Raw genomic sequence first — 11,811 nt, forward strand, 5'->3', positions numbered from 1 at the left:
GTCTAGGTCTTACCGTGCCACCTACGTTAATAGCTACTTCCCTATGGGGAAATTTGTTAAAATAAAATATCAAACTAAAGTTCTCTTATATCCTACGTTTCGCTGCACCAATGTCCATGTCCCAATGTTCAGAAATGTTCCAACAGTAAGTAATTTAGTAAATAAAAGTAAGTGGTACTTATTGGTTGTCTAGGGTCGCTGTATATTCTCCAGCGGTTCACCCTTCCCCCCTGTTGAGTTCAACGGGAAGACATTCCAGCCAGGACAGGGCAACAACGCCTACATCTTCCCTGGAGTGGCGCTGGGAGTCATAGCCACTGGCATCCACCATATTCATGAGGAGCTCTTCCTCATTGCTGCTCAGGTATAGAGCCAAACGCTTCAATAGTTTTCATATTGGGTCATAACAGTGGCAGACAGGTGAAGAAGTGAGGTCATTATGAGTTGCAGACTTAACTGACACTTGAGTCAAACCTTAAATTCAGCTGTCGTCTCTCAAGTCAGGAAGACGTTTCCTTTGACCAAAAAAGTGATGCGCCGATTCCAGAACTTTGGATTTGATTCTCGATTCCGCACTCGATACCGATACCTGTTATAAATTAATTTAATAACACATATATGTGTGCTTCACGCGATCCCTATAAAAAAAGGAGCATGTTATTTTTATTTAATCATAACTGAATTTTTATTGAACAAAGTTAGGGTACATAGATTGCGTTAGCCTATAAGGAAAATAAGATATATCAAGAAAACATACATTTTAACATATTTTATTAAATTGAAACAACAAACACCGGTTTAGGTAGGCCTAAAATCTTCACTGAGTTTTTTGTTTGCATAAGCATTCATACATCTGGGCCTACATTGAAAGTTCCATATTGCTTGAGTTATATACTCAAAGTCAATATCAAAGTCATCTTCAATATTGTCATAATCAATATCACTTAAATTACTTAAAGAATCACATAAAAGTCATGGAGTTCATCACATCACTGGAACAGAGATCATAACCCATTTTTGAACAATTCACTAGAACCACGCATAGCAATAGCAATCAACAACAAAACAAAAACAATTCACCATTAGCAAACTCACGACATTTGTTTCAGTTCTGTCAGAGAGAAACAACATAGATATAATCATAAAATACATCGCTAAATGGCCGTCTCCAATAGTCACCACGAAGCCCCTAATTAGCCGAACAGTTAGTATAAGTAAGCTTGGTCATTGATACCGCACATATAAAAATAACAAACAAAACATAGTGCCTACAAACTTGCACGATTTTGGGCGGGCGACACTTGTACGCATCAGAAAACGCATCCAATATGTAGTGGGCGACAATTAGAGGGTTAAAGGATCAACCATTGATTTATAGTCATGAAGTGTGTTTATAGTCAATGATATTACACACAAACTATGATCAGCAAGTTATCAAGCTCTTTAGCTGCTAATGAAATGTACATAAAGCCTATCACGAGTTAGAAAACTTGATTTATTTATACTAGTACCATTAACTAAATACACTTTGTATGATATTTATATAATTGATGCTTGTACCATGTAGCCAAACTGGCAACATTGCCATCGATCTGACAACATGGCGGCAAGTGATAAGCCTCTATCATTCAATTAGTGTTCTACTAGTTGTTGTTAGTTGTACATGTCATTCGTTGTGATGCAAAGATACGCTATAATTAGATTATATAACTATTACGAATGTGAGCTAATGAACTTGGAATCTATATATACAATATGTGAAGCCGTTTTTTGTTAATGCAACTCCTCTCTTATTTGTGGACCAATTTAAACGTTTAAGGTGTCAAAAAAAAAGATTCGTCTCAATATGTAGTTTTGCAATAAGGTTTTACATTTTTTAAATTCCTACTTTTAAGGGCGTGAGACCCTCTCAAAGGTCTGGTTTTCCCCATAAGAAATACACAGAACAAATTTAAAAACAAGAAAACAGCTGTCTATAAAAAGAAACTCATTAGCTTTCTGGGAGTAAATATTAATGTTTGTAATGTTCAGTAGGTTAAGACCAAGTTAAACAGTTAATCAGTTTTGTTGGAAAAACAGAAAATGTCTCAAGTTCAAAGAAGAAATATTGAAAACAGGAGGAGGAGACAATTAATAATAAGATATCTTAAATGCGTATGAGGAGAGTAGAAAAAGAGAAGCCTGGTCTAACAGACACCCATCAAGATACAAATTCCCTTGGCGAGATGAATAATATTTGACAGTTATGCTATGCAACTTACTTTGGAAGTGAAAAAATATACGAAGCACATAGTGTTTTCACGGTGGTAAAGTAAACTTGCCTAATCACAGATCAAATGAATGCATGCAAGAAATGTTTACTTCTGACACTGACAGATCGAGATATTTCAAAACGTTTAGTACAAACTATATTAATGCCTTGACTGATGAGTTCAAGGAGGTAGTAAGATTATACCAAATCTTTGCGGACCTTATGTTTCTATTGTAAACTTTTGTTGCGGACCTTATGTTTCTATTGTAAACTTTTGTATTACTCGGTCTACTTCAATTGAGAAAAACGCAAATGGATTGTTTACTTCTAGGTTATGTTGCCTGTATCTCGGACAATCTTATACAAAGTTTTTGGACTGAATTCACCAACGCAATCCAGACATTTCAAGTCAAAAATAAGAAGTTTCAAAAACTCATTTGCTATTGAAAGTTTTAGTGGCAATATTAGACCAAAAATAAGTGAAGGAATTAGTGATTATGTATTTAACGACCGAGTAGTTATGGTCAAGTTTATTTTTATGATTGAAGAGAGGCAAATAATATATTACGCTTTTCAAAAAGAGAAAATGAAAATGTATATCCAAATTTTGTAGCTACAAGAGTTAACCAACCTATTTAGACAAATGAATCCATACTTTCAAAACTTTGGGACATGTATTAAGAGAAACTCAACTGAACAACGTGAGAACGTTCTGATGAAGGCATATCACTGTGACTGACAGACAACACGGTAAAGTATGTTAACCAACTTTCAATGGTGTTGCTGCTTTAGCCTATTCAAAGCAGATTATGACTGTCCAGTTGGTAACCCAGAGTTTGTGGGTTTGTTGATATCACCCAACTTTTTAGTATTCTCTACGGAGAAAATTTGGTTGATTAGAGGGAAGTCTCAAATAAAATAAATAAAATGACCCAAACTTAAATTACTTAACACAGGCTATCAGTAAGGCAACAGTTTTCTTCAATTTTCAATGCTGGAAAAACTTTGCTGTAACATGTTAACTCGAATTGAAGCAGATGGCTTAGCATTCATTAGAAGTTATCAATTAAAACTGAGAGCAGAAATAATGCAGGTGAACCTTTTACGACGCAAATAGATATATTTAAAATTAGTTTTTAACAAGTTTTTAAACAACTCTAAGATGTAACTAGGATTACTTGAATTTAAGAATAACGTTTTCAACAGAGCTATGTTTCACACTATGCGGCTCATTGAGCCGCACGGGTTCTCTAGTTATTTATATTAGCTGACTTCAGAGTATTCCAAATGCTCTTTACAACCTTCAACGTCAATCAAGTTTTGTACCATAATTAACCTCACTTTTCAGAATTGGTATCAAGTACAATGAAGCTAAGTATCGAGTATCGGTGATTCTTCGATACCACTGGTATCGAGAATCGTAAGCGGCCCATCCCTAGTTTCTATGGAACCAATCAAGAAAATTAAGCATAATATGGTTACTTCAATGCCCAGGAGGCACTTATGTGGTTTTATGATCAGGAAGACAGGAAGTAACCTTCCCCGGAATGAACAAAACAATATCCTACAATTTCAAAGTGATGAGTTAAAATTAAAATATTAAAATAAATCATTTTTTTTACATATTTTATAGATAAAATTAAAAATTATCTATTCATCTACTTAAAACATTATCTATCATATGTCTGTTCTGTTTTAACATCATTCTATTTTATATTTCAGACTGTAGCAGACTTTGTTACTGATGAGGATATTGCCAGGGGCAGCTTGTACCCTCCACTCAACAAAATTAGAGAATGTTCCACACAGATCGCAACCAGAATCGCCATCTACGCCTATGAAAAAGGTTAGGCTTACTTTCTAGCTCAGTACTGAGTTTCTGAATGTTTTGGTCATAAGATAGCAGGACATTGTCCTGTCTTTATAGTGATTTTTGCAATAACTCAACTAGCCCTAACCATTGATTGACTATTGGATACTGAAGTAGACGTCTCATCTATATGGACCAGCTGTCGCCAATTATTTCAGGGTTCCCACGGACCTGGAAAGTCAGGGAAATAGGTATAGGGTCAGGGAAAAGTTTTAAAAAAAGCCGAAAGTCAGGGGAAAATTTAAAAAAGTCAGGGAAATTTACCAAAAACTTTTAAAGATCAGGTTAATTTCGTGGATGATTAGTTTGTTTCAATGAGATAGTGCCGAAAAGATTACCAAAGTTTTAAAAAATCCATGGTGTATGTAATTTTTATTACCAATTTTGGGTTTTATTTTGAGCTGGAAGTATTTACAATTTGATTTCTCATTTAGTATTGTATTAATAAATACCCCCGCTGCAGCAATCCTGCTCTAAGCGAATTTCCATTAAGCTTACCTGGCTGGATTTCTACAAAAATATTCCCTTAAAATTTATCTGATTTATTTCCTATTCAAATAACATTAATTTTAATAAGTAGGCTACGTTGGTTTGCTGGCTACAGGGAGTGTAATAAGGAGTGTTTATTATTGAAATCTTGATAGCTCAGTGTGAAATCAACAAATTCGCTAAAACAAAAAAGCGAATCGTTCCTGGGTCATGTGTGTGCCTCACCATGAGACGTGGATAATAGCTTATTCCCTATGTGGGAAATTTGCTAAAAGGAGATGTGCGAGTTAAAATAAAAGTGTAAACATGTAAATAAATAAAAATAAAATAAAAGTGGAGGCTGTATTAAATGAAAAAAATATGTTTAATTAATTTTAAGTGATAAATACTTAACTTATATCCAAATATTAAGAAAACGAAAACTGACAATACCTATAATATGCCAAAAGGTCAGGGAAGTTAACAGAAAACAACCAGAGAAAGTCAGAGAATTCACCTAAAATATTTTTGTGGGAACCCTGTATTTATTAAAATTCCTATACCTTATCTACCTTATCATACTACCTTATCTTTTGTTGCTGTCATGGTTGATGGGTCATAACAGTTGCTATAGCTCACATAATAAGTCGTTCCATAATTTTAACTTAGTAAATAGTACAGACTACTGACAGGATTTCCGTACACGGACAGAAATTAGTAATTTAGATCAGTGTAATCTGTCGGTGTCTCACATCAACTATGACGAATTTGATCAAAAAACTGTCGACAACTTTAACATGATGGAATGTCTAATTGTATCAATAGTTGTGATGGGCAGATCCAAGAAATGTCGGTTCCAGGTCCGAATCTTGAATTATTTGGCATACTTGACAGATACATATTATACTGTTACAAGGACGGGTTGAATCAAAACATAATAGATATTTATAGAAATCCAATTTAAATTATACTGTTTAAAATGAAACTGGTAATGTTTAAAGGTTGATGTAATAATATATAGGATAATATAACTTATATGGCTAGGCTAGAAAATGTCACAGAATTCCGGTATGTCGATACCAATAACTTATATGGCTAGGCAATGTGACAGTATATGTCGACGTCAATAAAGTATATGGATACATTTATGCAGGTATACGGACAGTCACTTGTATATGAACTTTGCAATTTTTTATGATTTTTTGGGTAAAAACGGCAGTTGCCGAAAAAGTGCCAGAGGGTGTTTAAAATGTCCTAATAATAGTAAAAACACATTAAAACTCCCCCTTGTGTTTAAATGCAGTTTTTGCAATTTTTAAACACAATTTTCAGGGTGCCCCAAAAGTGCTAAATGTCAAAAGTGTTCAAAATAGGCTAAATAATAAGAAAAGGCCATTTTTTTTTCAAAATTCTTTAGAAGCCATGAAAGTAAATAAATACCAACACGGAAATTTTCACTATTATGTGTTATGCTCAGTTTTGGTTGCTCACTTTTAACAGTTTTTTATATATAAGTTCTCGAAAAAAAAACCCAATTTTAATGTGCTATTCAATAAATTATGTTTCCCAAAAATTTCTTAAAATTAGGAGGAAAATAAAATACTGTCCTGAACATTCTTAATGCTTTCAAAATGTTAGTGCACAATGCAATTCCAAAGACCATCCTACAAAAAATGTACTTTTGGTTGATTCGCTGAGTCATTTTCAACAATATACATGATTAGTGGGTAACACAAATGTGTTGTTTGCAGGTATCGCGTCAACATATCCAGAACCGGTAGACAAGAGACAGTTTATTGAGGAGCAGCTGTATGATTACAACTACGACTGTCCGCTCCCTCCAACCTACGAGTGGCCCCACGATGCGCTGGAGACGGAACTGCCCCTCGAACATCTAGAGGCAATGCCTGGCGACCATCTCAAACACAAGTAAACCACATCGAGTCCCAACGCTCTAGTCAGATGGCTTTGATATCCGACAGTTAAGGTTGCATTTAGTGCTGAATTTAGGTGTACATTTTTTAACTCCAGTATTGTCAACAGTTTTATTGATGACGGTGCTGCGCTCGTTTCCAAACGACTGATCACAGTATGTCAAAGTTATTTTACCATTAGTATTCTTACTAAGTATTTTAAAATTACAATTTTATGTAATCTTCCTCATCTCATGTGACAAAGTCAGTATTTTTTAGTATTTTGTCCAAATAAAAATGTTTGTTAAAGCTGCTCGAATTTATTTTATCGAAATGTGAAATCAAATGGAATGCATAGAAAGGAATTGAAAAGATTGTATCTGGTTACTATATAGTGTATTTCATCAGTTCCTTTTTAAACTCGTGATAGTGGAATTAAATTATTTTAGGTGTAAGATAATTTAATTAGCTTAAATAAAGGAAGGCATTATTACCTGTAAAATTTGTAAAAATAAGCACAAGTCGTATTTAGATCTGATTATGAAATTTATTCTAAAATCAAAAACTTACACAATACTAAAGACGACAAGCAACATATTATCTTCCATGTAGAATTGTACTTATTGGATTTTAATTATATAAGATCAGTATTATGATAGTACAAGAAAACTATTTTAGCAATAAATAACGAGTTATAAATAATAAATTAATAAATCAATGTAGCCTATTTTATGTTTTCACGATCAAATCGAGTATTATCATTCTTTATGTTATGGATTAACATGTATACTGTATTTATATTATATTTATTTATTTTAATTTAGTTTTATTGTGCTACAAAATAATTGGTATTATCTCTAGAGAGGAATTTATGTTCACAATTAAAGCAGGAGCACTCAGAGAATGTGATGTGGCCATCCGGCGTTGTTAATTTTCACTTCATTAAAAGACAGTTGGTGTTAATTTATTGCTGTTCATTACTTTCCCAATATCGATCTCTCCTCAATGGTTCTTAATACAGTACTGCCACTGATGGACTTGTGGGAAATTAAGTTGTTTTTGTTTTGACTGAACTAATGTTGCAAATATTCCAATGATGTAGTTCAATGCCATTAACATCGAGTGATATAGCTTTTATTTCCAAGATTAGCGACAAATCATAAAATCTGCTATTTAGTTAAATGGAACCTAGTTTTGTGACTGTATAATAAACCTTTAAGCAAGCCTTAGTAAAAAAGGGCGAGATTGGATGAAGTATGACAAACGGGAGTCAGCAGAATTGGTAGCAACAGCTAGGCAAAGCTGTTTTTAACTGCAAAGGTTCAGTAGATAAGAGTTGAATTTTGTTGATTGTTCATATTCAGCCAACATCATTTTTTAAGCTGTCATGTCAACATGTATTTTACCATCAAAAGCTGTTTTAGTATGTGATTAATGCATATAATTTGTTTAAGTAGGCTAATTAATATATGAGGAATACAGTATGAATAAGAAGGCCTGTGGGGCAAAGCTGGAGGACTTTGATCACATGAATGTGTGAAAGAGGGAGTCTACCTAAAACACGTCTTTTTGACACAATCAGTCCATTAATAATGTCTCAGAGTAGAAATATTAGTGTCTCGTAGAAATCGTTTTCACGTACCGATATTGAATTTATAGACACCATATTTACTGTCAAAATCTTAAAATTTCCTACAAAACATATTAACTCTGCTGGCAAAATAATTCAGTGAAGTTAACTTTAACACTCCCAGGGTGCATAAAAAGAAATCCATCACTACAAACCTAACTAAAATACTAATTAGTTAATCATAGTTGCAATCAAACTTGTAATTAAATGAATGATAATTAGCAGTTGTTAAATATTTAAAGCGTAAACAACTATTTCACATTTGAAAATCAAATTAACTGGTTACTCAAGTAGGCTAGCTCATTATTGTTAATTGACAACCAATTACATGTAATATAATTGGCTTATATGAAATGACGCAAATATGTAAGATATAGATGACTAAATGAGAGCTGTATCTAATTATTATTAATATTAATAAACTTTTGCAACACTGATAGGCTAATTAATCTTAAATGAGAATCAAAGTTGTTTAAGGTCAAGATTCTTAACCAATTGTTGAGAAATAGATTAAATTAGGAACCAAATAGTTTTTCACAACAGGTTTAAAAAAAGTTAAAAAATCTACGGCATTTTGCATGCAGTTATTCGTCTGATATTTCCACTTACAACATGCGTTTCTGAAGGTGTTTTGTGTATGCAGAATTCTAACCTAAAGGGCTTTTATTAATTCACTGTCTTTTGAAATTAAAATTATTTTTTGTTCCTCACACAAAGTTTACAAAACTTGGATTATTTACTGTGCTCATATACAAATTTGCCAGAGCAATGCATTATCTTAGTATAATCTAAACCTTTTTTCATTTGATAATGGCAAAAAGAATAGCACTTTAGATAGTCTTTCACTTTTTTAGTTAAACAATTTTCCTCTTGTTTAACATGTTCTAGAATTTTATAGTAGATTTTATTACTTTATACCATGGTGAACCTTCACAACTATAGCTGTTCTAGGATTTTGTACAGAACAATTATTGTCCTCAAGAATTTGAATGTTCTTTATAGTTATCAAAAATAAGCTGTTGTACTGAACATTGCAAATAACATTTTCATGTGTACAGTACACCAAAATCAAATGCAATTGTAGTAAAATAATAATTATTTTATTGTATATCAAAATTTATTATACAATTGTAGGAAAAACGTGGGAGCCTTGATTACAGCTATTAATATTGTGTGCAATAGTCCGCAACTGTACAGCTGGTGTTGGGGTTATATTGTTGTAATCTATCATATCACAGCTACAGTTTGTTGAATATTGCCTATGTAAGATCTGTACAAATTATGTCATTCTAATACTATAAACTAATAAATTTAATTTGCTTTACCTTATAACATTACTAAAACCCTAGTTATAATTTTAATTGTCACTCTGTACTAACAATAATTAAAAATCCCCGCTCTTTGGATTGTCAGCAAATATCTTAATCAGAATAAAGATCCCCCTCCCACATCACTTGGTTTCAAGTTTCAAAATCCTTGGATACATCCATCTAGTCTCCCCAGTAGAAGCCTCTAGTATATGCGAGTCAGTAGGCAGGATTATAAGATAAGAAGTGTATTTTGGTGCATTTATAGGTTTCTGCAGGTAAAATATTCTAGTAGTAAGTCGTGCTTATACACCAACGAAAAGAAATAAAAGTAGGCAAATACAATTAATTTTAAATATTTCAATACCGGTAATATAGACTATAGTTAAAAAATACCTTAAAAAACATTAAGTGATTTAAAGGAAAATATTAGTTGTTTTATTGAATATTCTTACTCGTTGTATTTAACACTAGAAACAATTATAGGGGAGGAGTCATTGTAAGATTTGAAAAGTATGGTTTTGTTGTCAGTCACTTATTAATTTGGTATTATCCTATTCTACAAAATTTAAAACCTCGTTTGGTTGATAAATGTGTCTAGAGAATTTTCATTTTTATCAATAATTGTTCAAAAAATAATTTATTTAAAATAATGCTTACTTGATAGAGAAAACCTGAATTCAAATTAAATCAGCCAAAATATATTTTTAAGGCTTGAGGAGTTTTCATTTTTGGGGAAGATTAGTTTGAAGCTAAGGTAATCTGTTTTCTATAAACTAAAATTAATCGGGTTTTAATTCCTTTCTAAAGTTATTTTCTGTAGGAAACAAAAATATGACAGTATTTTTGGCCATTATCTTTGGTACATCCACAGAATAGAGATATCTATTATGTGGTAAATGTCATTTATTAATGGTAATGTATTGAGACATTTTTGTTTCACATTAGGGGTTAAAAATTAGGTTTTTGGCTTAATCTTATGTTTAAAAGGCGAAGAAAAGTGTTTCACCACTTTTAAAATAAACAATAGGTCATAAAATAATTAAGGGTGAAAATCCAATTTTTTAGTAATAAAAGATAACCATCAAACAAAACTTTTATTAAATTGTTTTATTGTAATGGTTATTTAGCAAAAGACAAAAAAGTAGTCAAGGATTTTTTTAGCTAATATAAACTATGCTACATATTATAAATAAAATACCCCCGCCACAGCAAACCTGCAGACTAAGCGAATTTCAACTTGTCTGATTACATTTTTACTAAAATATTTAGGTGGTTGTGTTCCAGGAAACTGTTGTTCGTATGCTGCAATAACATCCGTATAATCACAATCAAATTTCCACAAATTTTTCAAAGTAAATACTCGTTGGTCTATGGATAGTTTGTGATTTATAGTTATAAACACTGATGTATAGAAGTTCATAGAACAAGTACTACACTCATCAACTTCACTTCACGGTCGCAGGACTGAATATTGACAAAACAAAAAATCCTCGATAAAGAATAAACTAAGGCAAAATAAACCATGATTTGACATTAGACTAGATAAGGAGTGAAAGTAAGAGATAAAAATAGCGCGAGGGATAAACATGACGCTCGGTACGCTGACTTTTGCCGCACCCGGTATATTCAGATATTATTTTTGTCCGTTAGCACAATAACTTAAGCAAAAATTGGATTAACGTCTGCACGAGTGAGTACTACGACTATCCGCAGTACTATCCTGATAATTAGACCAATTCGTATGTTCCAAGGAAAATATGTGGTTCGGATTCCACTATAAACTGTAGGTCCCTTAGTTGCCATTAGCTGTATGGGCTATTAATTAACAGCTGTGTCTAAGGAATGTCGGCCTTAGTCACTAACAAGACTACAAGATCGCGCCCCTCATCCTACACTTATCTCCATTCATACTTGGCTTAAAATACCTACTATGTATGGTCGCCATTTCATCGAACAGTATTAAATGATCCGATTTTGATGAAATTTGGTACAAACATAAATGATCAAACTATGTTATCAGTGGTTTATGTGGGGTTTTATGGGGTTAAAAATGGGTTTTCCCTTTTTTTGACCCTAAAAACCTCAAGTTATGTGTTTCCATACCAATTTGGTTGAGCTTTAAAAATATATTATTTAGTACCTTGAAGTGTTGTTATGTGCATAATGGTTAAGGAGAAAATTCCGAAAAACTAAATTTTTAGCCCTTATGTTATTCTTATGGGGAATAAGTAAACTATTGTGGTTTGCTTGTTTATAGAAATATTTTTATCACATTCTGCAAATTTATTTATTTCATCCTATATTATTAACGTTTGATTGAAAAACACCCTTTCCCTTTCCTAAGTACTCGTTAAACTAATGTTATTTAG

General features: G+C 32.5%; 3 protein-coding genes across 4 annotated transcripts in view; 2 read left to right on the forward strand and 1 right to left on the reverse strand.

Moving 5' to 3' along the window:
- Positions 1–7,465, forward strand: part of LOC128988965 (NADP-dependent malic enzyme) — a 34,318-nt gene extending 26,853 nt beyond the window's left edge. The window contains exons 11-13 of the mRNA XM_054410774.1: positions 194–364; positions 3,974–4,097; positions 6,341–7,465. Coding sequence (XP_054266749.1) covers positions 194–364; positions 3,974–4,097; positions 6,341–6,522 — 477 coding nt within the window. The 3' untranslated portion in view covers positions 6,523–7,465. The remainder of the gene's footprint in view (positions 1–193; positions 365–3,973; positions 4,098–6,340) is intronic.
- The window catches only part of LOC128988971 (farnesol dehydrogenase-like), a 424,915-nt gene that overhangs the window by 101,271 nt on the left and 311,833 nt on the right, over positions 1–11,811 (reverse strand). The window lies entirely within an intron of this gene.
- The window catches only part of LOC128988964 (NADP-dependent malic enzyme-like), an 89,705-nt gene continuing 87,589 nt past the window's right edge, over positions 9,696–11,811 (forward strand). Inside the window, exon 1 of one of the 2 annotated variants that reach the window (XM_054410771.1) lies at positions 9,696–9,717. The gene's annotated coding sequence lies outside the window, so the exon portion shown is untranslated. The remainder of the gene's footprint in view (positions 9,718–11,811) is intronic. The other variant, XM_054410773.1, reaches the window with a different exon arrangement.

This window comes from Macrosteles quadrilineatus, unplaced genomic scaffold (genome assembly GCF_028750875.1).
Source record: "Macrosteles quadrilineatus isolate MER2022 unplaced genomic scaffold, UCM_ALF_1.0 Scaffold_3__2_contigs__length_128488019, whole genome shotgun sequence".
NCBI lineage: Eukaryota > Metazoa > Arthropoda > Insecta > Hemiptera > Cicadellidae > Macrosteles > Macrosteles quadrilineatus.